Source organism: Xiphophorus couchianus, chromosome 4 (genome assembly GCF_001444195.1).
Source record: "Xiphophorus couchianus chromosome 4, X_couchianus-1.0, whole genome shotgun sequence".
In the NCBI taxonomy this organism is placed as follows: Eukaryota; Metazoa; Chordata; class Actinopteri; order Cyprinodontiformes; family Poeciliidae; genus Xiphophorus; species Xiphophorus couchianus.
Genome location: NC_040231.1, coordinates 23,553,056 through 23,579,027, shown reverse-complemented (window position 1 = coordinate 23,579,027; position 25,972 = coordinate 23,553,056). Strand labels below are relative to the sequence as shown.

At 38.7% G+C, this 25,972-nt stretch overlaps 2 protein-coding genes across 2 annotated transcripts; both read left to right on the top strand.

Annotated features, from left to right (window-relative positions):
- The first annotated feature begins 197 nt into the window (after window positions 1–197).
- On the top strand, window positions 198–14,651 carry LOC114142714 (uncharacterized). The gene is made up of 14 exons (XM_028014116.1): window positions 198–326; window positions 2,116–2,368; window positions 3,962–4,148; window positions 4,315–4,459; window positions 4,938–4,997; window positions 5,080–5,203; window positions 5,333–5,487; window positions 11,524–11,691; window positions 12,476–12,541; window positions 12,649–12,760; window positions 12,876–13,018; window positions 13,144–13,296; window positions 13,782–13,934; window positions 14,008–14,651. Exons 1-14 carry the CDS (start codon window positions 284–286, stop codon window positions 14,340–14,342), a joined length of 2,097 nt encoding a protein of 698 aa, XP_027869917.1. The 5' UTR covers window positions 198–283; the 3' UTR covers window positions 14,343–14,651.
- Window positions 14,652–15,960: 1,309 nt separating this feature from the next.
- Window positions 15,961–23,926, top strand: LOC114142495 (interleukin-18 receptor 1-like). Its single transcript, XM_028013799.1, has 10 exons — window positions 15,961–16,258; window positions 17,843–18,092; window positions 19,198–19,384; window positions 19,531–19,669; window positions 19,761–19,826; window positions 19,951–20,080; window positions 20,187–20,332; window positions 20,459–20,611; window positions 22,296–22,448; window positions 22,522–23,926. The coding sequence occupies exons 1-10, from the start codon at window positions 16,222–16,224 to the stop codon at window positions 22,854–22,856; spliced, it is 1,596 nt and encodes a 531-aa protein (XP_027869600.1). The 5' UTR covers window positions 15,961–16,221; the 3' UTR covers window positions 22,857–23,926.
- Window positions 23,927–25,972: the final 2,046 nt, after the last annotated feature.

Sequence of the window (25,972 nt, the reverse complement as noted above, 5' to 3'; positions counted from 1 at the left end):
ACATGCGTCATATTTTTTACTTTTTTTTTTTTGAATAGGCAGACAGATTCAATATAAAGACGGGGGGAATGATGATATTAGTGATGAACAGAAGGCTTTACCAAGCGTGTGGCGTACACAATTAAAGAAACAAAAGCAAAAGCAGTGAACATTCAACGCAGTTGTGGACTGTCTGACGACTTGATCTGTCAGTAGCTCACAGATCAAGAAGGGGGAGGTTTTCCAGGGAAAAGTGACTTCACGCATCAAAGTCATTCACACGTCGGAGTCAATCCAGATCACAATGGAGATGAACGTTCTACTGATGCTCCTTCCTTTCCTGACAGGTAATGTAATTTTTATTCTTTACACTAGTTAACCTGTGTTGGATGCATTATTACGTCTCTCTCTCTCTCTCTCTCTCTCTCTCTCTCTCTATATATATATATATATATATATATATATATATCGATAGATAGATAGATAGATAGATAGATAGATAGATAGATAGATAGATAGATAGATAGATAGATAGATAGATAGATAGATAGATAGATAGATAGATAGATAGATAGATAGATAGATAGATAGTTAGTTAGTTAGTTAGTTAGTTAGTTAGTACTGGACATTTAAAATACATAAGCTGAGCTCTGTCTAAACTGTTGAGTACTCTTTATGTACCCCCTCGTAGGTGTGACACAAAAGAAACTTAGACCTTCAGTTTGGCCTAATTCAAGATTGAACATCGGAGAATCGGAGCCACGCTAGGAAATAAAAATAATAATAAAATCACAATCACCGTCAGACGTAGCGCTCATCTGATGTATTTTAAATGTCCAGTACTCTGGTCAACAGCTGCTGTTTGGAATGTGTTATATAATTTTTTTTTTTTCAAAAATAAAATTAACTATCTGTTATTCATTTGTTCTGTCTAGTAAAATGTAAACAATTATGGAGCCAGTATTGTTCATACCGCGATAATAAAGTTTAAAGTTTTTTATTTTATTTTACCAACATCTGGTAATTATTACTGGTAATTTTACCAGTACTCTTGTCAACAACTGTTGATCTTTCTTCTGATTGGTCGTCATATTAATGCTTAGGACTGGACCAGAGCCAAATTCTTACTCCAATCTGATAATCTGTGGAGGAAGCAACAGATTAGGATGGTGGCAAGGGAGGTCTTTCAACCTCAAAGACTTGAGGCTCATTGTAAAAGATAAGGATTACGATTTCTTCATGCTGAGCAACAAGCCTGTTCATGCGTTTAAATATCGTGAGAATTGAGCAAGCAACAAGAAACGTTTCACCTAATTGTCAACATGAAAATTGCGCCACCCGAAGATTAAGTAATTCAAGTTCTGCAATGTCTAAATCGTGTTTACTTAAATGTCAGGCAATATATTTATATATATTCTGCACTGACTGTCAAAAATCCTTTTAGTCAAATATGAACAAGACTTGTTCTTGGAAAATATGACCCCTTAACTATGCAGTGTCTCGTGTTGTCATGTGCTAGTGATTCACAACGGAGGCGCCATGTAAATATTTGTCATGTTCCGCGTTTTTCTGTGTTTATTTTGAGTTTCCTGTGTCTCTGAGTCTCCGTGTTGTCCTGTCTCCCTTTGATTACTTTCTCATTCCCTAATTACCTCCTGTGTATTTAGTCTCACCTGTGTCTCTGTGTTTTGTCGGGTCCTCGTCGTTTGTCACGTCATTTCTGTCTGCCTGTTTGCCAAGCATATTTCTGTTGCTACCGGTGTGAGCCCTGGCTTCTGCTCAGCCGTGCCGCCAGAACTTTGTGGACTGTTTGGAGCATGACTTATTATTAAAATCTACTATTCATCTTACCTGGGTCTACAGCGTCTGCCTCACCACCTCTCACCACCAATTCATGACAATATTTGCTTTAAGATGTTTTTGCTATCTTCAATAATGTTTAATGAGGCATCACAGTAATCGCTGCACTATCAGAACCACATAAAAACTTTCCTCTTCTGTTTTTGAGTTTGTCTCTGAACCGCTAACGGATTAGAGGCTGCAGCTGCTAAAGAGTGTGCCGTTTTCAAACAAACTTATATTGCCTACAACCAAGTCCAACCAATAAATCAGCTAAAATCTGACTCTCTGTTGCAGGTGTATTTTCACTGAGACCTAAAACAATATACACCAGGACAGGGGAGATGGTGGTGCTGCGCTGCCCTCAGAAACATGATTCTGACACGACTATCCTGTGGACCAACCAGACGAGACAGGGGATGGATGTGACCAGCATCCTGTCAACACAGTCAGCTGCTTTGAGTCAGATGGACGTACTTCTACACGGGCACATCCTTGTGATACTCAGTGCCTCTTTGAGCCATCAGGGAAATTATTCATGTTCAGCGAGGTAAGATGAAACACTCAAGACCTTCAAAATGACATTTCTATCTGAATACTAGCATACATCATCAATTGCATGTGGGCTGAATTCCAGAAATAAGGGCTGGCTCAGTGTGTCATCTGGATGCCTGATCAGATTAGCCCCGGAAGTTAAATCCTTACGTCTTCTACAAAACTGTTCCTTGCACATCTGTTGGGTAGGACCTCTGTTCTGAAAGAGTGCTGAAATAGGTGTGAAGCATTATTCAGTTCAGATTGGAGTCAAGGCAGCCTTTACATTTGTCTTGTGGAACATCCTGTTCAACAATATGATCAGAGTTGTTCATAAAATCTGTCAGTGGTTTCAGTAGTATCTGCTGAGCTGCTACATCTGAACATAAAAGTCTGTTATTACGCCTGGAAACATAATATCCACATATTTAATTTCACTTTCAGTTTTAGACTCATTTATCATCTGAACAGGCAATTCAGAACTGTATTTCACCCCTCTTCAGATAATCATTTTATGGCATAATCCAATAACTCTGTTACCCACAGTAGTTGTAAAAATAAAATAAAAAAACAAAGAAAAAAGAGCTATATCTATCTAATATGACTCAAAGGAAATTTTACTTCCAGATCTTAATGCCTTGAAATTGGGCCTCTGTCGCGTTAAAACGGTCTGAAACTCCTCCTTCAGGAATTCCTCATTCCTCTGGTAATCTTTTACAATTTTTGTTAGTGTTGCTCTGGGAAGTAGCTCATATAATGAGCTCAGCAGATGCACAGTTCCACCAGGTGTTTGCTAATTGCTGCTGACTAGTCTGAAGGAGCTGAGTGTTGGAGTCCTGGGGGAGGGCTGATCTGTGAGGTGGAAGGTTGGAAACTGCAACTTTGAGGAGGAGCTGTGCCTCAAAGCTCAGTGCTAGGTCCAACCAGACGTTTTACACAGCTGAATGGTCGCCATGGGAGATTAAAGGATTTCTCAAACATCCATGAAAGAATCAAGCTATGTTTTAGACAAGCATAACATGACATACAGCTCAAAAAAGTTGATTTTTACACAATACTGCCCTGCTAAGTCTTATTGGACTATATTTTTAACAGTCAGTAAAACTGTATGGTTTGCATTGTGATGAACTTAAGGCTTTTATTCTTTTTAAATCTGTAAGCTGGTGTGCTTTTCAGACAAAATATTCTTATATATAATTGTTATTATCTTTTTTGATGGAAGAAGCTTGTTAATTTCTCTACATTGCACTGTTTATTGTTTTTATATTGATGTACCCTGAGGGACTACAGATAAAAACGAGCCTTTATGGCAAACTCTGGCATATCATGTGTTGGGCATTGTCCCTTAGAAATAAATAAACATCAACAGGTGTTCATGCTGCACTGCACTTGAAAATAAGGAGAAAGAAGGCTGAATTAATTATACAATCTCTTAAAAACCCAAATAAAATATGTTTGTAGTTGTGTGACAAAATGTGGAAAAAGTGGAAAAGTTCACCTATACGTTTGCAAGGCACTGCAATCAGGCTTTTCATACACCAGCCATCCTTGTTTTAATTACAGATGCTAAGTGAAAGCTCTCTTGTCACATTGCTTAATGTTTTGACAGGAATGCCAGCAGAAGGTTCTGGTTCAGCCTGATTGTGTATGAACCCCAGTCCAGAGAGTATGAAGAGAGGAATCGTTATTCCACAACATGCTACACACAGGAGTCCTGCACACTGTATTGTCCTACAGCGAACATCCCCGCTCACGATACTCCTAATATCACAGGCAGAGGAATCACTTGGCACAAGGTATTTGAAAGCAGAGGAAGCATCGGTGTGGAAAGGGTCAGCCTGAGAAGGTTGCATGATTTTCTTTCCTTTTCTTCTGAAAGCTTTATTTCAAGGTATTACAATGTGGCGATATCTTTCCACGTTTAAAGATTCACTGCTTCTGAACATGTCTTCCATCTGGCAGGAGGGCGAGACAGTGTCAACACCACACGACTTCCCGAGTGCAGTGGAAAGAGACGGTGGCATCTACAAGTGCATCAGATCTTTCTTGTACGACGGTCAAATTTATAACATGAGCTTCTCAGTAGTGCTGGAAATCCAGAAAAGCAGTAAGGACAACACACTTTGATGTACAGTACAGACCAAAAGTTTGGACACACCTTCTAATTCAATGGGTTTTCTTTATTTTCATGACTATTTATAAGGCAATAAATCCCACTTATTAACCTGACAGGGCACACCTATGAAGTGAAAACCATTTCAGGTGACGACCTCTTGAAGCTCATCAAGAAAATGCAGAGTGTGTGCAAAGCAGTAATCACAGCAAAAGGTTGCTACTTTGAAGAAACTAGAATATAAGGGGTATTTTCAGTTGTTTTACACTTTTTTGTTTAGTGCATATTTCCACATGTGTTATTCATAGTTTGATGCCTTCAGTGTGAATCTACAATGTCAATAGTCATGAAAATAAAGGAAACTCATTGGATTAAAAGGTGTCTCCAAACTTTTGGTCTGTACTGTATATCTATGCTCTTTATATTTTAAACTATTTTAAACAGAAACCTTTTTTTTTTTTTGGTTGCATAGAATATGGAAAATCCGAGATCATCTCGCCACATCAAAATGACGTGTTCCACATAGACTTAGGTGAGTTCTTGTCTGGTTTCATTCTAAGACTGTGTCTCAAAGCTGAATCAATAATTTATGTTTTTTTCAACTCTGTTCTTAGGATCAACATTAGTGATAGAGTGTAAAGCTGTTGCGTACTCCGACTATGACGTGGTGTTTTGGCTAAGTGAGAATTCATTTGTCGATACAGATGAGAGCCTACCCGTTTTCTACAATTATTCAAGGTGAAACTTTTTCTACATATTGTCTGACCAAGCTTGTAAAATAAACACAACACAGTCAGCATTTCGCCCACATCTAGTAGAGCTAATACGTTTGCTTCTTTTCTTTCCATTCTGTTTTGCTCCTTTTAGTACCAAATATATAGATGAAGTAAATATGACAGCCTCGTTAGTCTTCAAAGACGTGTCAGAGGAGGACCTGTTGAAGAAATACACGTGTAAACTGGAGTCTGACCACCAACAGTCAAGCTTTATCACCATCTCTCTGGCTGAAAAACGTACGCCAGGTGAATATTTACAGGATGACATTAACCTTTAATAAACCACCATTAAACTGAAGTCATAATCTGCTGATTTATAACATTTAAATCTTCGACGTAACTTATCTTAATTACTACATATTATGTTAAATTTTCCTACAGCTCATCTGGTCTCGTTCTTCCCAGTCTTCTGCACTTTGGCCGTCGTTGCTGTTGTTGTGATCATGGTGTTGTTACTGGCGTTCCATGTGAAAAGGTCCAAATATTCCAGTTGCAGAGTATAAAAGCGTCAGTGGAGCTCCGGATCAGTTAATCATAGCTTTGGCAAAGTAAGGTTAACATGTTCAGCACCAAGACAAAGCCTCGGTGAGGCTGTGACTGTCAGTTTCTAGAGACTAAAGTCTGGAGGAGTTCATGTTTTCAAGTACTTGCTTCCACCTCACACTGCAAGCAGATAATGCGGCCCATTTAGCAGTGTTTTTTATGCTTGGTTTCCCCCTGGTGGAGATCAATTGTAAGCGCAAGTTTCATTTTACACATACCAATCACACAGATGATTCCTAAGAGGCCAATTAAGCAAAAATAGGCTACGTAGTGTATTAAACATTCTTCCACTGGCTTCACAACTAACTTTCTGCTAAGATAGAAGAAAACAAACCCACCAGCGTAACTCTGCTTTGTCTGAAGTACAATGGGAAGTCATAAAAGAAAAAAAGACATGAAAACTCATTTCATAAAAGCGTAAGAACATGATATATATCAATCAAATTAGTCAAATTTTATTTGTGCAGCACATTTCAGCAACGAGACATTTCCAAGCGCTTTACATCGTAAAAACACAAAAATAAAAAGTCATAAACACAACAACTGAATCATTACATTTATTCAAGTGCCATTGATACATTTTTCATTGATTATGTTTCAAAAGCAACTCCAAACAGGTGGGTTTTTAGGCACTCAGTGATATAATCACATACAAATATACACTGACATAACATTTAAGTCAGTAAAGGTGTAGTCTGATTTTTATCAGACAGCTGACTGACATTGTTCTCTTGGTTTGTACATTATGTATTGTACTATTTATTACACTCATGACCTAAAAGTTGACTTTTTATTGTCTGAAGCTCCAAGGGTGTTTAATTAGCTACCCGACTGTTACAAAGTGTTTGCGAGTATTTAAGGATTTCATGATTTTTTTAATTTTTTTTTTATTGAATCAACTAAAATAACTTCTCCGAGAGGAATGACAGAATGTGGCAAGTACAAATGAGGGAGTGTTATTATTAATGCCACAAAAAGCAGAGATCATTTCTCTACTATAAATCAGTTCAAACTGCTCTACTTTTTCAACCTGCAACAACCAGTGTTAGCCAGCAGGGGGTGGTAGAACATCAACATCTTCACCACTGAACATGAGCTTGGATTAATTTGAAATGAATGGAACAGAATTACTTCAATTTACTAAGTATTCAGAATTTAATAGAGCTAATAAATTGTTCATGAGTTTAAATATAATTAAGCTGACACACATGGACTCATTCATGCATCCAACTATTTTTCCTTGTTTTATGTTTTAATTTGAAATAAAACCTGATTATGTCTTGCTTTGGTTACGTACAGTTAAGGGGAGGATTCCCTCGCATACTACTGCGGTATGCTTTTATATTTTTAGCAGACCAGCAACACTTATTTTAGTGCTGCTAAAATCTTATCCAACATTAAGAAGAGAGATTGTGAAGCTGACTGCATAAGTAGCACATGACTTCAGAACAGCATCATTTCTCTGCCCAGCAAATAAACTGGAAAGAATTGGGGGAAACCTCGTCAGTGATAGAGGGAATTTTTTTTATTGATACAACACATGAAGGTTAGACATCAATAAAGACTCAGGCAAAGGAAACTATTGCATAACGTCGATGTGGTTATGGAGAAGCTTTGTCAGCATTCTGGGAAAAAAACAAACAATGATAATGATTAGTGAAGCAGTTTTTTTTTTAAGTGTGAGATGGTTAAAGTATTTTAGGAGAAGCAACCTCAACTTCACCCTGAATCTTGGCTTTCAGTTGCCCTTCATCAAATCCGAGACAGATGAAAAACATCTGGATTAACCGACCACCATTTTTTTTCCAGTTGACTTGTCTTGTATACGAAGAGATAAATGAAAGTAATAATCTAACAGATTCTAGAAGTTAAGTTGTGGTTGATGCACGTGTCTGCACAGACAGTGGTTGATGCTTCATTCAACACGGTGCACTATTATTATCAGTGTTTGCTTTAAAAGGCTTTCTGCATACATAAATCCCTGGTTCACAGGCAATAGTGAGACAAAGATAAACTAAACTGACTGTTTGAATGTTTTGTGTTTGAAAATTATATGAGTCACTTCAAAATATTTATTAAATGAACAGCACTTCGCATAATGTGTTTGTTGTGAATATATATATATATTTATTTTAATAAAAGTTTCTCCAACTCAGATAACAACATGACCGGACAGAAGATTCATAGAGTTCCTCCTTTTTTTTCTTTTGGACAGTGAATTCAATAGTCTTTTAGGTCTAGTAATTATTTTTTTGTTGTTGTTGGGTTTTTTTTTGGTCCGTTTCAAATGTTTCCTGAGCTCACACATATTATATTAGTTCTTAATTATCACTTTGTTTTTGTCTCAAGTCTCTTGGGGCCAACATGCTAACAGACATTGGAGTATGGGAAGGCTAACCAGCCCTAATGTTCACTTGTGGCGAAGGCCAGCTGTGCTACACGGTACCTGGAAGGTGAAAGTAATCTATGGGTTTACATCACAGGTCTCAAACTCCAGTCCTCGAGGGCGGCTGTCCTGCAGCTTTTAGATGTGCCTCTGCTGCACCACACTTGGGTAGAATAATTAGGTCATTAGCAAGGCTCTGGAGGACTTGAGGTCATTAAGTCATTTCATTCCAGTGTTTTGTGCCTGTGGCACATCTAAAAACTGTAGGACAGTTTTAGTCCTCCCTTGAGGACTTTAGTTTGACACCCCTGGTTTACATGATAAGTAACATAGCATAAAACGTTTATTCCTGAAAGGTGTTGACATGTTCTCAAGCTGAGAGGGGTGGCTTTGACAGTAAAAAACAAAACAAAAAAGAAACTTGAATTTTAAAATGAAATGTTATGACGTCAACAAATCTGTATCCAAGTTCTGTTGCCCACAGTTTTATTGCTGAGTATTTTTCACTTCAATTCTAGGTGAGAAAAAAAAACAACCTATCAATAACTTTATACCACTGTAGGCCTATGTGGGGGGAAATGGTTTCAATAATCGCTGTGTTTTTGGTCACATGCAGAGTAAAGAAAACACAAACACAGATTATGCAGCTTCTTTGGAACAGGAGGTAAAAAAAAATCACACGAGCTGAAAGCGTTCGTGGCGGACTCTTCCCCACAGCTGTACTGTGTACACTGTGGGTGGGTATTTTTTTCTCGTTTACAGAGCAGCTCTTACTTGTCACCGACACAAAAACTCCCGATTATATATTTTTTATTTTTCCAATTACGCCGGAATAAACGGTGAGAGGAGGGACTACCGCGACTCAGTTGTTTCTTGGACTATTGAGACGAAAAGAAAACGAGGGCGGTTTAAGGAATAAGCAACTGTGCCGTGATCTTCCTTAAGTTTCACTTAATCTTCCATCGCACGTCGGTAACGTGGAGGAAGTGGCTTTCAGCGCGTGGGGAGAAATTTAGGCAGGAGCCAAACTGTTCACAGACACGACGCTGCTGGAGGCAACCAAGGATGATTCTGCTTCTTCTCGTCCTTTATACGGGTAAGTCAATGTTGATGGTTTCTAAACAGGTTTACCTTTGACAGGTGCACTATAATGATGGTTATGTGCGGAATGACGTCACGCAAGGAGATGGGAGAAACTGTAGTAAATATGATTTTGACACATTGTCGTTGTAATGGCCGCAAAATAAATGAAAGCGATTTATACACCGCTGGGTTAGATGCGGAGTCCTCTTTAATTAAAAATATTTGATTTACAGTGAACCCTCGTTATGACGCGGTTCACCTTTCGCGGCTTCGCGGATTTTTTTTGTGTCTTTTTTTCCCCCACAGTGCATCGTGTTCTGCGTCCTCATTGGCTTAACAGTCTGCGCGCTTCTTCTCCACCTGTGTGCCAATAACGTTACTGTATTTAAATATACGTAATCCATCCATCCATCCATTTTCTGTTCACCCTTGTCCCCTAATGGGGTCGGGAGGGTTGCTGGTGCCCATCTCCAGCTACGTTCCGGGCGAGAGGCGGGGTACACCCTGGACAGGTCGCCAGTCTGTCGCAGAATATACGTAATACAGCTTGGCAAATTTTGGCAAATATTTTTGCCCAGAAAAAAAGACGAGCAACAACAACTACCGATAACTATGTTCTTCTCTCGAAAAAAAAAAAAAAAAACTCACCTGCACCGCAGGCTTCAGGAGAAAAACACTGCAAAGCGGAGTCAGGCCGCAGCGTCACAGTCAGAGGAGCAGTGAAATACGGGAGTCACAATTTGTCCCACTGTACTTCGTATTGATGATTAAAATGATTATTTTACTGTAGTTATTTGTAAGAGAATGTTATATTTGTTTTAAAAAAAATGCTTCTGCATGAAAACAGATTTTGTTCTTTGGATTCAGTGTAGAGTATTTAATTATGCTTTATAATAATTGTAATTAAAAAAAAAAAAACTACTTCACGGATTTCGCCTATCATGGGTTCTTTTCGGAACGCAACCCCCGCGAAAAACGAGGGTATTTATGTCGTTATCTACATGATAATTAATGATAATTAGGTATGTGGGCAAAATGTTGCGTAGGGAATTTTATCATAAGTAATAGGTGAGAAATGCTCTTGTGCGATTATCTCAGGGGAAACAGTGAGTAAAGCTGCATAATATCATCAACATGAAAGCAGAAAAAAGGGGAAAGTGTCTCAACTTTTTTTTAAAAAAGGCTGTCGGGGAAAAAAACAAGAAACCTTCCTTAATATTGTACACACTAAACCCTCGCAAAAAGAATCAGAAGGATCTTCAAATACTGGAAAATGTTGCATGTAGTTCAGAAGAAATTTGGCTGGTTTCACACCCCTGGCCCCTCCTAGAAATTAGGATGTGGTTAACTTGTTGCCTTCGGTGACTTGACAGCTACTGCAGACCATGTGGTTGACACATCTGGCAGATTGGTGCATTATTATCAAAGTTTGCATCGACCTAAAGGGATTATTTATAGAAAATTCAGATAGCCTTTGCATGCTCCCTACAAAATTGCAACATTTACCACACGATCACTGAAGACGGACGTTTTTTAATGATCATTTAAGGTTGGACTGTAGAAAGAAAACAGAAATGTGACTTATCTTTTTTAGCCTGATGTTCAAAGTCAGGCTTGGTTAGTCAATTTAACCCGCATTTAGACTTCAAGAGACATTTTTTATGTGGCTTTCTTTTCACCTTTTACCTTTCAAACCACTATTTCACATTGTTTAACCTTTGCTCAGGGGAAACGCCATAGTGGTTTCTAATCCATACATAATACCATCAGTGCTATGTGAAAGGATTGAGCAGGCACATCTGGTGTGAAACTAACACTTTAGAGACAGAAGATTGTATCTCGAGTCCAATATGGCGGTGGTGTGATGGTCAGAGGCTGCCTTGCTGCTTCAAGATCTGCACAATCGGCTGAACTTGATTCTCTCATGTTGATTTCTTACCAGAAAAACATGTATAAAAAACATACAAAAAATTCAAAGTTGTCTTTTTTTAGTTGTAAAGTTGTCTTTACTAGCTGAATTAATGGCAAAAATGTCTGGTTTGTAAAAAGTTGTAGAGGTATGTACTAGTTCAGCAGTATATATCCACCAACAAAAACTCAGTTCAGTGTGATATCATTTCATTATAAATTCAAAACTAATTAAATAAGATTTTTCTTTCATTTTCTTATTATTATTAGTTTTTGAACAGCTATATTTTTACAAGGAAATCAACTGATAAAAAAAACAAAAACTACCATAGCAAATTAAATTTGTTGTTTTGTTTTTGCAGGCATTTGTCCCGTGACGGCCAAAGAGATCTATGCTAACGCTGGTGACCTGGTGATGCTAAACTGCAGGGAGTCTAAACATGATGGTACCGTAATGCTTTGGAAGATGGAGAAAGACCAGGAGATGCACCTCTACAGCAACATGTCAGCGTCTGAGCAGCAGAAGCTCGGTTTGATTTTTTATCGGCGCAGCCTTGTGATTCTCAGTGCATCTACAAACCATCAGGGGAATTACTCATGTGGTCCTCTCGGGTACGAACTGATGCTCACACTCCATACCTTAAGAGTCTCTTTGTAGAAATGTATTTAAAAAGAAACGTAAACTTTACTTTAGATGTACATCTTTAAACATAGACCAAGCCATCTGAATAATGATTTTCATGCTCTGTCCATCTCTCTTTGATGATTTACTGGAATACCAGCAGCCAGATGTGGTTCAGACTTACAATATGCGAAGAGCAGTCCACAGATTGTGCCATCAGGAACAAGTACCCTATGAGATGTTTCGCAAAGCAAGCCTGCAAACTGATTTGTCCTGAAGGAAGCATCCCTGATGCAGGAATCCCCGGCATGCAGAGCATGGAACACGTGTGGCACAAGGTATTAAAATCAGCAGTGGGTGTGATCTAATTATATAACATCTGTCTGACAAGTTCAAGTGAGCTTATTCTTGCTAATATTGAAATCCAATAGTATAATTGATTTACAATATGGCTCCTTTCTCAGGAGAATGGTGAGCCCTCAGTTAATTACTTCCCAAGCGTTGGAGTGGAGAATAGTGGAGTCTACATCTGCATGCGGTCTTTCTTGTATTCTGGGGAAATATATAATACTTCCTCTTCATTGGAACTTGATGTCCAAACAGGTGTTACAAAAATGCCCTCTTGATATCTATTTATGTGTTTTTATAGTTAAACTTTTGTCAAAACCTAAAATACATGTCCTTGCGTGCAGATGAGCCTCAGCCAAAGTTAGGAATCTATTTACCCAAGAATGGTCAGATTTTTGAAGTAGAACTCGGTGAGTGTTTTGTTTATAACATTAAGACACCAAAATACATTCTATATTTTTCTGTGTTATTATTATGTTTTCATTCTTCTGTAATTTTCTTTTTTTTTTTATTGCAGGCACAAAAAAAGTGATTGCTTGCAAAGCACTCGTAGATTCTTGCCAAAATGAACCATATTGGACGAGTGACGGGGAATTTGTGGATGACTCGGATTTTTTCACAGATCCATGGCAAGAACCGAACTTACATTTTACATATACTGCAACTGATGATAAATAGAAATGTCATGTAGATGTAATGCTGTCAGTGATAGCTCATTGACGTCCCTTTTGTCCTTTCCATCAGTGAAAATGAAAAAATGCCGAAATGGATGAATACATCTTTAATTTTCAGAGAGGTGTCACCTGAAAACCTGTCAAAAACTTTTACATGTGCATATTCAAGTCACAAACTCATCTCCACCGTCAACATCACCCTCGTTAAAATAGGTGTGGGAATTTTCAAACGTTCAGTGTTCTCGATTGCTCATTTCGTGAACAGATTATTTCTTATTGCAGAACAATTGCAAAATGAGTTATCTAATGATTTCATCAATTCAATCGCCTCCCTGCAGCTCAACCTTCTCATGTGACGCTAATCGTATGCTCTGTCTGCGTTGTGGTGTCGATGGTGGTGATCGTTGTTGTTTATGTGAAGTTTAAAATTGACGTCACCCTTTTCCTACGAGATAAAGTTGGCTTTAAAGATTGCCGAAGCAGCACTTCAGGTGAGTCTTGACCAGAAAAAGCTCATTTGATCTTAAGTTCAAAAAGGAAAATAGACCCAGGGATGCGTTAATTTACTACACAGATTTTGATTGTGCAAGAAGACTATTAAACCAGTCATCCATTTAACTTTATTTGTTTAGAGACCGCACATAGTCAGTGGTACACACTGTTGCCCTATAAGTGATCTTTCTAGTCGTCAGATAATTTGCAGATCCAGTCCATTTTCTGGATTTATTTCTATCAAGACAGTGCAGTTAACATTTCTGAGAAATTATTAAAATTGTCCAGTTGCTAAAACCTTGACAACAGAATGTCAGTGGCGATGGAAAATGTTTCCAAAAGCTTTAAAGACTTAAGAAATGCCTGTCTGCTCTGAGTAGCAACAAAAAAGATGTCTAAGAAGTTATTGTATTTAATTTACATCAGAATGGGTTTTTGAAGGCGAACATGGGAGAAGTTAATAATGGTTTTTTTGTGTTTTTAGATGGAAGAAGCTACGATGCATTTTTGATGTGTTATAAAAGCATCACTGATGGAGGACTGAGTGAGGAAGACAGAAAGTGCCTGGCGAGCACTTTGGAAAATGAGTTTGGCTACAGCATCTGTCTTTATGATCGAGATGTCTTACCTGGTCAAGGTGAGCTGAAATGAAACGCGGCCTATTGTATAGTAAAATTGTAATATTTACCCTGCGCTCATATCCTTTGCAGCTGTAGCCGATGCTGTGTTGGACTGCATACAGCAGAGCCGGGCTGTGGTTTTGATTCCCGGCTTTCCTGATCCTGAACCAGGAAGTGCAGTGCTGAGCGCCATCCACTCTTCTCTAGTGGAGCGGAAGACGCGCTTGATTTTTATAAACACAGAGCAGACGGAGGCGTCGACGTCGGGTTCGTTTCCAGAGGCTTTGCAGCTCCTGAGTAAAGCCGGGAATAGCGTCACCTGGAAGGGACGGCCGCCCCCCACCTCCTTCTGGAAGCAGCTGCGTTATCACTTACCGGCCCCACAGCAAACACCAAAAATGCAACTTTTATCACAAGAATGCTAGGATGATATCCAAACCTAACTAACCATTTTACACTGGACATACAACATGAGCGATAAGAAATGCCAAGTATTTTGTTTATGCGTTAACAAAATAATGCAGAAATCAATTTAATGAATGTGTTTATATTTAAAATATCCTGTTTATTTATGACTTTAGTCTACTGAGTACCTCAGTGCAGTACACTAAGAAAAACTGACATGTGAATGCAACAATTATATTTCTATCTTATTGCAACAGTACAAGTTGAGTATTTGCAGTTGTTTATGTAACATGTGAACAGCACAGTAAAAGTGAACAGCAGAATGTGAATTAATCTCAGTTGTTTTATTATTTAATTTTTACACTTTTGTTTCTTCATTTAGAAATTAAATTTCTGTGTTTATTGTCTTTGCTGCACCATTAAATATGAATAGCAAACATACAATGAGGAAAATCAGTGTTCGTAACGCCCCGCGACTTTACAAGTTCTCCCACTTAGAAATCATGGAGGGGTCTGAAATTTTAATTTTAGGTGCATATATGCTGTGAGAGACAGTATTAAAAAAAAAAATCCAAAAATCACAATATATGATTTTTTTAAAGAATTTATTTGTGTGTTACTGCTGCAAATAAGTATGTGAACACCTTGCAATCAGCAAAAATTCTAGCCATGAAAGACCTGTTAGTCCATTTCTAAAAATCCACCTCCGCTCCACTTATTATTCTAAATTAGAAGCATTTGTTTGAGGTCATTAGCTGCATAAAGACTCCTGCCCACCAAACACAGTCAGTAAGACTCCAACTAGTTACATGGCTAAGACCAAACAGCTCTCCAAAGACTCCAGAGACAAAATTGTAGACCTCCACAAGGCTGGAAAGGGCCAGCCTTAGTAAAATGGATGCCTATGGATGGATGGTAAACTGAAAGTTGTTACTGACACAAACTCACTCACATTTACCAATTAAGATGGAATACGTAAAATGAAACTGAAATACATTTTTAATGAGCTTTACTTGTTGTATATTACACAGGAAATATGTAACTAGGGAACGGGGGGAAACATGCAGCGATGGTCTTGGGGTCAGGAATCAAACACTGGACGGTTACATCAAGACCTCCTGTTAAGAGAGGAAATAGTATTTATGGAGTTGTTTTTGTTAAAGGGTTCTTGGCATCACTCTGGGTCAAAGTGACCCGTACTCCTCTCTTCCTTGTGTGTGAAGTCAGAACTGAACACTATCTATGACTCGGAGAGAATGCTGTTTGGACAAATTAAAACAAAATGAAAATGGAGCAGATGTTGATATCAAGAGGTCCCAAATAATTTCTAGGAAGTCCCAATACACACCCACTATAAATGACGCCAAGAAGCCTTAAGTAAATCAAGGATCTTCTTTCCAACTCACACCAGTAGAGATGAGACTCTATAAATGCGGTGATGTTAGGAATAGAAGGGGGGGATTTTTGAATTTTGTATTGACGTGATTGAGAAGATGTACTGCTGGTAATAAATCTCCACCCGTCTTTGGCCTAAGCAGGAATTGAGTCCTTTGTGCGTTATTTCTTTTACTCATATATTTGAGAGTTAGCCACCTGTCTAATCTCCTACACTCCAAGCCTCCATTCACGGTGAGTCACGCGCCTTTCCTGGAAACCAGTTTTTAAGAAGATTCATACGTTTCTACTAAAAATTGCAGAAGTTGGGGACAGAGGAAGAAGTCTTGGTTTATAATTCAAAGGCATAAAAGACAGCGTGATGTTCTTCCTTCCTTCGGTTTCATTTTCTCTCCAACCTCACGCTGCAGTCAGATTAAGGAAATCACTGTTTGCTCTGAAGGAGAAGGAATCTAGGCAGAGGGCAAACTGTTCACAGTGAAGTCTCTCCTGGCAGTACTGAAGATGTTCCTGATACTTTCATTCCTCGCATTTATCTCAGGTGAGTTAGAATGGGCGCCAGTCGGGAAATGTCTGCAAAGGAGAAATAACAATGTACTTCTTTCTTAGTCAGATGTTGGATGTGTTTCCCTCGAGCACTACTTCCACATTCGTGCGGTTAAAAGTTTTCTGCTCTTTACACCATGATCCTATGGAGATTATTAAAGTTATAAATTAAACATTATCAAGTAAAATTTAGTTTAAGAATTTTAACTCGAAATACAGAATAAAAAGGATCCTGTGCAAGTAGCTGTATGAATTCAGCAAGAATAAGCCTTATTAAGGAAGCAACACAGACACTTAAAACCGCTCTGAAGCTTAAGTGGGTGAGATGGGGGAGAGTTTACATAGAGAAACCGTTCCAGGTTGTTCAATGCTCAAAGCTGTGTGGGAAAGACAGAAAAAAAATAGATCTAATGGAGGTCTTACCTGGAATCTTTCCAAGATATAGTCCCACCAAGATAAAGCTATTTTGGTTACATGTACAAGGTTGGGCGTTGTTTTTCACAGCTTCATGGGAACCAGTCTGCTTCCCATGCTTTGGATCCCTTATCCTTTTGTATAAAACTCATGTGTTGTCTCTGCCTGGCAGAGCTTTTCATCCAGACCTGCTTCATTATTGATTGTCCTACAAGCTCTCTGAGTTGTGCACAATATATGAATAAACCTGATTGAGTGATTTCACCTGACAGTGCTTGGTAAAACAGTTTTTTCCACAACACTGTCTATTTTCGTTAACAGACGATATGATATGTTTGGGGAACATCAAACATTGCACGCCATCAGAAACATACCATTTATGCCGTGAAGCATGGTGGTGGCAGTAAGGTGTCAGGGCGTAGACGGCTTGTAAAGGTAGAGGGGAACATGAACGTGGGAAATATGATAAAATTCAGTAGAATAATCTGACAGATATGTGCAGAGGATGCTTTAATTTACACAATAACATTTGTTTTTGGGGGACTTCTTTTGGTATTTTGCAGATTGCTTTCAGGGTGAACTTGCTTGGAAAGCCAGACCTGAGCATGTTGGTACATGTTTTGAATGTCCTCCACTTGTAGAGTATTTCCCTTACAACTGACTTTAAATTCTTGTCAGACCTCTTTTTTCCCTTTCCAGTCTGGAGGCTGAGGGCCTCAAACTGCTTATTTGACCATTCAGTGGAGTCTAGCTCACCTCTACAAGAAACTCATCATATCAAAGCTACAAGTTTAGCTATTTCAGGTGGAAACAAATGTGGAAGAGTCTTACTTTACCCTTTCTCAGAAAAGTTTGTGTATTAGCTTTTCATTTTTAAAGTTACAAAAGTACATGGAGTTGAAGCAATATATGAGCATAGTTATCACAGTTAACCAGATTGTGTGATGATTTGGCGGTGAAACATAAAGGGTCCCTGTGTTTTTTCATGTTTTTTTGTTTAATGAGATTTTACAAGAAGCTTAGAAGAATAGTAAATTGCTTTTTTATGGGGAAACTAAAGCCAGGAAGCACAGCCACAATGCTTTTCAAGTTAACAAGAATGATGTAAACTTGAGTTATTTCAGAAATAAATTTGCTCACTCTCTTTTTTGGGTTTTTTTTTTAGGCATTTGCCCCATGACAACCAATAAGATCTATGTCAGAGCTGGTGACCTGGTGATGCTGCAATGTGAAGAGTGTAAATATGATGGTACTGTGGTGCTTTGGAAACTGGAGACTGGCCAGAAAACACAACTCTACAGCAACATGTCAGCGTCTGAGCAGCAGCGGCTCGGTTTGGTTCTGTATCAGAACAGACTTGTGATTCTCAGTGCATCTTTAAACCATCAGGGGAATTACTCGTGTGGTCCTCTCAGGTACGACCCATAAACTGATTCCTGTTCAACACATCTACAATCACTCCGTATATTCATAACTGATTCATTCTGTCCATATTACACTTAAATCTTTCATGATTATATTAAAAATATATCAGACAAAATAAAATTACCTGGGAAAAAAAAGCTCTTGTTTTCCAAATGATGATTTCATTATAATGGGAAAAGCAATCTATGCCTGGACTTATGTGAAAAAGTTGTTCATAACATTTTGCAAAAGGTAAAGGTAAATTTCACTAGCCTGACTACTAACCCTGCTACTGCCAGGGTTGAACATAAACCAACACATCATGCTTCAGTCGGATGAGAAACGTCACTGACATCTCAGGCAGGAAATGTTCACACATCCATTTCTGAGACTTGGGGGACTCCAGCGAACCACCTCCAGAGCCATTATCCACAAATGAGGAGAATTTGGATGAAACATTGGTTGTACCTTCCCCAAGAGTCGTTGGCCTAATAAAATTACCTCAAGAGACAACTGGGAATTAATCCAGGTGGAGATAAAAGACCCCAGAACAACATTTAACACCGCAGACCTCATGTTGCTTTAGTTAATGTCGGTGTTCATGATTCAGCAGCAAGAAAAAACGTCATCCATGGGTGAGTTTCAAGAAAAAAAAATGAAAAAAAACCCCATAAAGGGTAGAATCACAGTTGCCAAAATCCACACCAAAGATGTTTGGAAAGTGTTCTGTGGACTGATGAGACTAAAGTGGAATTGATGTTGGTACATCCAACACTTTGATGATCTGGGTCTGATTTGCTTCCTAGGGATCTGGGAGGCATGCAATAATAGAAGCAGCCATGAATTCTGCTTTCTACCAGAAAATCCTGAAGGAGATGGTCGGCGATTAGATTGTGACCTTAAGCTTATTTCCACCTTAGTTATACAGCAGGACAAGGATCCTAAATACCTACAAGTTTAGTACCAAATGGAGGAAAAGGCTCCCTATAAAGTGACCTGTTCAAAATCCTTAATTAAATAAAAACTGAGAAATTGGCTTTTTGTCTGATTTTAAAACTTGTTAATATTCTGCAACAGCTGGAAAATAATTTTTGTCTTCACTTTGATGATTTACGGTATCAGTATCACCAGGTGCCAGATGGAGTTCAGGCTTACAGTATACTCAGAGTCATCCAGAGAGGCTGAGTTTGGAAACAGGTACAGTCAAACATGTTACAAAAACCAAACCTGTGAACTGAACTGCCCTGAAGAAAACCTCCCCTGCAGCACTGCTTGGAAGCTGCTGGGAATCACATGGCACAAGGTATAATAATCAGCAGATCAATCACTGTGGATGTAACTTGATGTCATAACAACAATAACCATGAACATTTAATGGTGCTTTTCTTACATTTCAGTTTGAATTTCAGTATTGTATGTATATTTTTTTTATTGTTCCTGCTTTCCCAGGAGAATGGTGAGATCTCAGAAGATTACTTCCCAAATATTGATGTAGAGAAAAGTGGAGTCTACTTCTGCACCAGGTCTTTCTTGTATTCTGGTCAAACATACAACGCTTCCTTCACAGTGGTACTTGATGTCCAAACAGGTATAAAAGACCCTTTATTTACCAGATTAAGTGTTAGCTAGTTAGTTAGTTAAAGAAAAACACAAATAAATGCGTGTTTCTCTACGTGCAGGAAAGCCGCCGACAAACATAGGAATCTATTCACCAAAGAACGGTAAAGTTTTTGAAGTAGAGCTTGGTGAGTTTTTTTTTTATTATTATTTGAAGCATTGAGATATACATCTGCTCCATTTTCATTTTGTTTTATATATATTTTTTGCATTATGCTATGTTCAGTTCGATGACTTTTTTTGTTTTTCAAGGCAAAACAGCTGCGATTACTTGTACGGCACTCATAGATTCTAGCGACGGTTCGCTGTTCTGGTTGAGAAATGATGAATTTGTGGACAATAACGACACCCTTCGCTATTTCTACAACAGTACATCCTCAAAGTAAGTGCAGAACTCACATTTCTATGTCAAATCGAGTTGATATTACAAACTTAATGACAAACACATTAATATCTTGATGATGTCCACTATTTCCCGTGCTTTCCAGAAACGCATCACTGGATGACGCCATTTATCTGAGCGCAACTTTAGTCTTCAGAGAAGTGTTGGCAGAGGATCTGTCCACAAATTTCAGCTGTAAACTTGAAAGTGCTGAACTCACACGTTTCGTCTCAGTCACCCTGGATAAAACAGGTGTGTGAATTTGTAAACTTATCACATTTTTTTTTTACAATCGTACATCACAGAACATTTACTATGCTGTGGAAAATTAGTTTGAAAGTTGCTGTACTAATTCTCTGCTGCTAACTCTCCCTGCAGCTGGCCCTTCATATGTTATTCTGACCGCGTGCGTCTCCTGCATCCTGGTGGTGATGGTTGTGATTGTTGCTACATATGTGAAGTTTAAAATTGACGTCACCCTTTTCCTAAGAGACAAACTTGGTTCTAGCGGTTGCCAGAGCAACAAGTCAGGTGAGTTTCTTTTTTTGTTTTGTTTTGGCTTTTTTACTAGAAAAGCAAGCCTTGTAACAAAATGCAGCTGAATCAGGTCGACAAAAGCTTCATAAAAATAAAAAGATGCCCTTAGTCTCAAAGTCAGACAAAGAAACTTGGAATTTATAGATTTTATCTGTGTAAGTTTTCTAATATCAGCAGCATAAATTCCTATGGAATTACACTGCCTGCCTGGCCAAAAGAAAAGTCGCCACCAAAAAATGTTCACACTCTCTAATATTTTGTTGGACCGCCTTTAGCTTTGATTACAGCCCGCATTCGCTGTGGCATTGTTTCAATAAGCTTCTGCAGTGTCACAAGATTTATTTCCATCCAGTGTTGCATTAATCTTTCACCAAGATCTTGTATTGATGATGGGAGAGTCTGACCACTGCGCAAAGCCTTCTCCAGCACATCCCAAAGATTCTCAATGGGGTTAAGGTCTGGACTCTGTGGTGGCCAATCCATGTGTGAAAAAGATGTCTCATGCTCCCTGAACCACTCTTTCACAATCTGAGCCCGATGAATCCTGGCATTGTCATCTTGGAATATGCCCGTTCCATTTGGGAAGACAAAATCCATTGATGGAATAACCTGGTCATTCAGTATATTCAGGTAGTCAGCTGACCTCATTCTTTGGGCACACAATGTTGTTGAACCTAGACCTGACCAACTGCAGCAACCCCAGATCATAGCACTGCCCCCACAGGCTTGTACAGTAGGCACTAGGCATGATGGGTGCATCACTTCACCTGCCTCTCTTCTTACCCTGATGCGCCCATCACTCTGGAACAGGGTAAATCTGGACTCATCAGACCACATGACCCCCTTCCATTCCTCCAGAGTCCAATCTTTATGCTCCCTAGCAAACTGAAGCCTTTTTTTCTGGTTAGCCTTACTGATTAGAGGTTTTCTTACGGCTACACAGCTGTTCAATCCCAACCCCTTGAGTTCCCTTCGCATTGTGCGTGTGGAAATGCTTTTGCGTTCACAATTAAACATACTCCTGAGTTCTGCTGTTGTTTTATTTCGATTTGATTTGACCAAACGTTTAAGTAATCGCCGATCACGATCATTCAGGATTTTTTTCCAACCACATTTCTTCCTAGAAGACAATGGTTCCCCACCATCTTTCCAGTTTTCAATGATCCGTTGGACAGTTCTTAACCCAATTCTAGTAGTTTCTGCAATCTCCTTAGATGTTTTCTCTGCTTGATGCATGCCAATGATTTGACCCTTCTTAAACAGACTAACGTCTTTTCCACGACCACAGGATGTGTCTTTTGCCATGGTTGTTTAAGAAATGAGGAGTTACTCATTGCATCAGCTGGGGTTAAATAACTTGTTGCCAGCTGAAAGATAATCGCCTATGCAGTACTTATCCAATAGGAGGCTTGTACCTATTTGCTTAGTTAAATCCAGGTGGCGACTTTTTTTTTGGCCAGGCAGTGTATTATATTGGCCAAACATGGTTTAAAATCTGAAAATGAAGAAAAAAACCTTCCTAAAGTTACAAAAAGAAACAACAATTATCTGTAGACTGTAACAACTGTTTCTGTTTCAGTTCTTAGTTTATTTAACATGAAAATTAATCTCTAAGTTAGGCATGATCTTTGATGGACTCCAGCTTCCTTTACAACAGCGGCTTTTTCTTTGCGTTCAGATGAAAACAGCTACGATGCATTTTTGATGTGTTATAAAAGCATCACTGATGGAGGACTGAGTGAGGAAGACAGAAAGTGCCTGGCGAGCACTTTGGAAGATGAGTTTGGCTACAGCATCTGTCTTTATGATCGAGATGTCTTACCTGGTCAAGGTGAGCTGAAATGAAACGCGGCCTATTGTATAGTAAAATTGTAATATTTACCCTGCGCTCATATCCTTTGCAGCTGTAGCCGATGCTGTGTTGGACTGCATACAGCAGAGCCGGGCTGTGGTTTTGATTCCCGGCTTTCCTGATCCTGAACCAGGAAGTGCAGTGCTGAGCGCCATCCACTCTTCTCTAGTGGAGCGGAAGACGCGCTTGATTTTTATAAACACAGAGCAGACGGAGGCGTCGACGTCGGGTTCGTTTCCAGAGGCTTTGCAGCTCCTGAGTAAAGCCGGGAATAGCGTCACCTGGAAGGGACGGCCGCCCCCCACCTCCTTCTGGAAGCAGCTGCGTTATCACTTACCGGCCCCACAGCAAACACCAAAAATGCAACTTTTATCACAAGAATGCTAGGATCATGGGTGTCGTGGTGGCGCCGGGGAAAGTGCGGCCCATGTACGGAGGCCTTAGTCCTCGACTACTGACACCATTTTTAACAGAGCAAAGGGGCAAAACAGACAATCTGAAAAAGACTACAATGAGCTCCAAGAACAACTGGAAGCTTGGTGAGAAAGTGACAGCTGTTGGAGCAATTACTGAAAACTGGTAAAAATACTAAATTCACCCTCTGTTTGGAGCTCCATTTATGGTCTTGACTTAAGACCATAAATGGTGAAACCCCGAATTAGAAATCTATCGATGAGTCCTGGATGAGTCTTCCAGCAGGACAATATATGTAGATACAATACTAAAACAAACATGAAGCAGCCAAGCCAGAGGTGCATTATGGTTATGAATTAAGTTTTGAGATCTTTAATCCTGCAGAAAATCTGCAAATTCAAATTAGGCTTTGCTAAGGGATAAAAACTGCATTCTATTCAATAGTCAAACATTTCTTATTGTTTATGTAATTCATGTTTTCTCTGATTTAATCAGTTTGTTCTGTTTCCCTTTGTTTAAATGAAACTGCCATATATGAGACATTAGAGGGTTATTGTGTTTAAAAGTAAGCAACAGAAAAACAGCAGGGATCAATGTATCACTTTGAGTCATCCAAGTAATGGGATTTCATTACAATACTACTGAGTAGCAAACTGTGAATTTATCTGTCATGCGTTTTGTTGTTGCTGCGTACACCAACACCTCAGCTTTTGCTCGTCGTCTATTTTAAATTCTTTTGCTAAGATTTCTTCGACATGTTCTCACTGGATCGTGAACAACTACTCAAAATAACTTTATTTCCACAAAAGAAGTCCCAGAAGTGTAAAATATGAAGAACGTGTGCCTTTGCTCATTGTAACCTCTGTTTGTACGAAAGCTGCCAAAAGACATGAAAAGTCTAAGACGAATGAAAGGTTTTTGTTAGAATACATACATAATCTAATTTTTTTTTATGATGTTAATTTACAATTAGTAATAATTTTGAATATTGATTAGTAAAAACGTTCTGGAATAAAGTACATACAATTTGTTTTCACCATTTACTATGATAATTTTCTTATATTCTGCTGTTCATACAAATCTTTTCAAATGCTGTTATTTACTGCTGGTTAATTCTGCTTTCAGCTACTTCCATAGCCAGTTGCTATGAAAGCGAGGCGAATGGTCCAGTCCAGTTCAGGGTGCAGCACAACATCACTGCTGCTGGCTCTTTTGCTGCTCTTGTCAGGTTTTGCGGTGTGAGTGGTGGTGAGGCAGAGGCAGCAAACCCAGGTAGCGATAAAGTAGATGATTTAATAAGATGCAAATCCAAAAGTCCAGAACACAGAGAAGCAGAAAGCAATGATCACTACAGGTGACAACTGGAAACTAGACAGACACGACGAGGAACAAAGAACACAGGTGGGGTTAAATACACAGAGGGTAATCAAGGAGACAAGAAACACCTGGGAACAATCAAGGGGAGACAATACAATACGGAGACTAAGAGACACAGAAACTCAAAATAAACACAGATCCTGACAGCTCTCTGAGCAAACCACAACAAAGAAAGTCGCAATGGCCACAACACACTATTAAAGCAAAAAGCACATTTTAAGATCTTTAAAAAAAGACCTAGGCTTCCCCAGGAAATAGATTTTACTCATCTTGTAACTTTGTTGTGTGTGTGTGTGAGGCGGGGAGGGGGGTTTCCATTCAAGTTCATAGTTGTTGGATGTTGGTAGTAGCACCTTGGCGACTGATGCTCTTCACAAACCCTACTTCCTCTCTCTAGTAGCCGTGAAGCTGTCTTCTTCCTCTTATTTTCTATCTTCTCCTATCTTCTTGCTCATCTCAGTTTCGTTTAAGTTATTTCCACAGTTATCTCTCAATGCTTCTCAATGCAGGAGGTACTTCGCCTCCTGCGCTCCTCTTAAACAACAGTTCATCAGAAATGTAGTCAACCAAAAGACCACTGATACATTCAGGTCTTTATATTTGCCACCTTTACTTTTACACTTTTGTTTTGATGAGCCAAGTGTCTAACGATGGATCACAATAAAACTGTTTCTGCACAATGTTACGGAGCAATATGAAAACATTCAAAAGATATTAGCGTTGCATAAAAGAAATATTTTAGGTGTTAAAAAATCATGCTAAAATTACTTAAAGAAGAATATTCATTTTCTTCAACTCTTCTAAATATTGCAAAGCAAAAAAAAAGGCTGGATTTATTTACGCAAAGCGTAAACAAATAATGGGTGATTTGAAACTTTAGCACAGCAGTGCATTTTAACATCAGATATAACCCCATGAGATCCTGAAGATTAGAACACGTCCCGATACTGGATGTGGTGAACTACTTCTTCAGACTATCTTGTCTCATCTACTCAGACAATGCTGTAACGGTAACCAGCAGCATCTGTTTTGCTACTTCGCTTTTCCACTTCTGCTTCAATACTTTATGAACATAGTACAAGTCAACTCCACTGAGTTTAAAGTTTCTGCACAAAAAATGTGCACATGAAACTAAATTAGTCCCGATACAAAATCATCCAATTCTGAATGACCAGTGCTGTTTGTGACTCACAGTTAGCAGAAAATAAATTACCGTCCTCCGAAAATTGGTGTTGGTCATGAGGCAGATTTTAGACTTCACAATCACAGGCCAAACATGTCACCAAGGTATTCAGTCAGCTATGTTAGATGCAGTTTCACAACACTGCTTAATTTATAAATACATTCTCAAAATTGTAAAAAAAAAAAAAAAAAAAAAAAAAAGAATATCTTGCTCTATTTTAAAAATCTAAAATTAGACCATGAGGGCATACAAGGTTAGTGCAGGAAAAATATTCTAATTTTAAATTTTCTTTCTATTTGTAATTCTACTTCAATTTTAGCCATGAAGATGATTTATTTTTGAATTTATTGCATATGGGATTTTCTGGCGGTTTCCAGCTTGATTCCTATTTCTGTTATCACCTTTGTAGCCAAGACAACATTCTTTGTCAAGAACGTTGAATACAGCAGGCAATTACGAAAGTGCTGAACAAAAACAAGTGGAAATAAAATTCAAGAAAAATGTTGAAACAAGAAAATACAATATGAAA

What these genes read in the sequence shown, in the direction of transcription:
- LOC114142714 (XM_028014116.1), top strand. Translation starts at nt 284, where the DNA reads ATGGAGATGAACGTTCTACTGATGCTCCTTCCTTTCCTGACAG. An exon ending in GCTCCTTCCTTTCCTGACAG is followed by an intron (nt 327 to 2,115) that starts GTAATGTAATTT and finishes TCTCTGTTGCAG; the next exon opens with GTGTATTTTCACTGAGACCT. An exon ending in AATTATTCATGTTCAGCGAG is followed by an intron (nt 2,369 to 3,961) that starts GTAAGATGAAAC and finishes ATGTTTTGACAG; the next exon opens with GAATGCCAGCAGAAGGTTCT.
- LOC114142495 (XM_028013799.1), top strand. Translation starts at nt 16,222, where the DNA reads ATGTTCCTGATACTTTCATTCCTCGCATTTATCTCAG. An exon ending in GGTACTTGATGTCCAAACAG is followed by an intron (nt 19,670 to 19,760) that starts GTATAAAAGACC and finishes CTCTACGTGCAG; the next exon opens with GAAAGCCGCCGACAAACATA. An exon ending in AGTTTTTGAAGTAGAGCTTG is followed by an intron (nt 19,827 to 19,950) that starts GTGAGTTTTTTT and finishes TTGTTTTTCAAG; the next exon opens with GCAAAACAGCTGCGATTACT.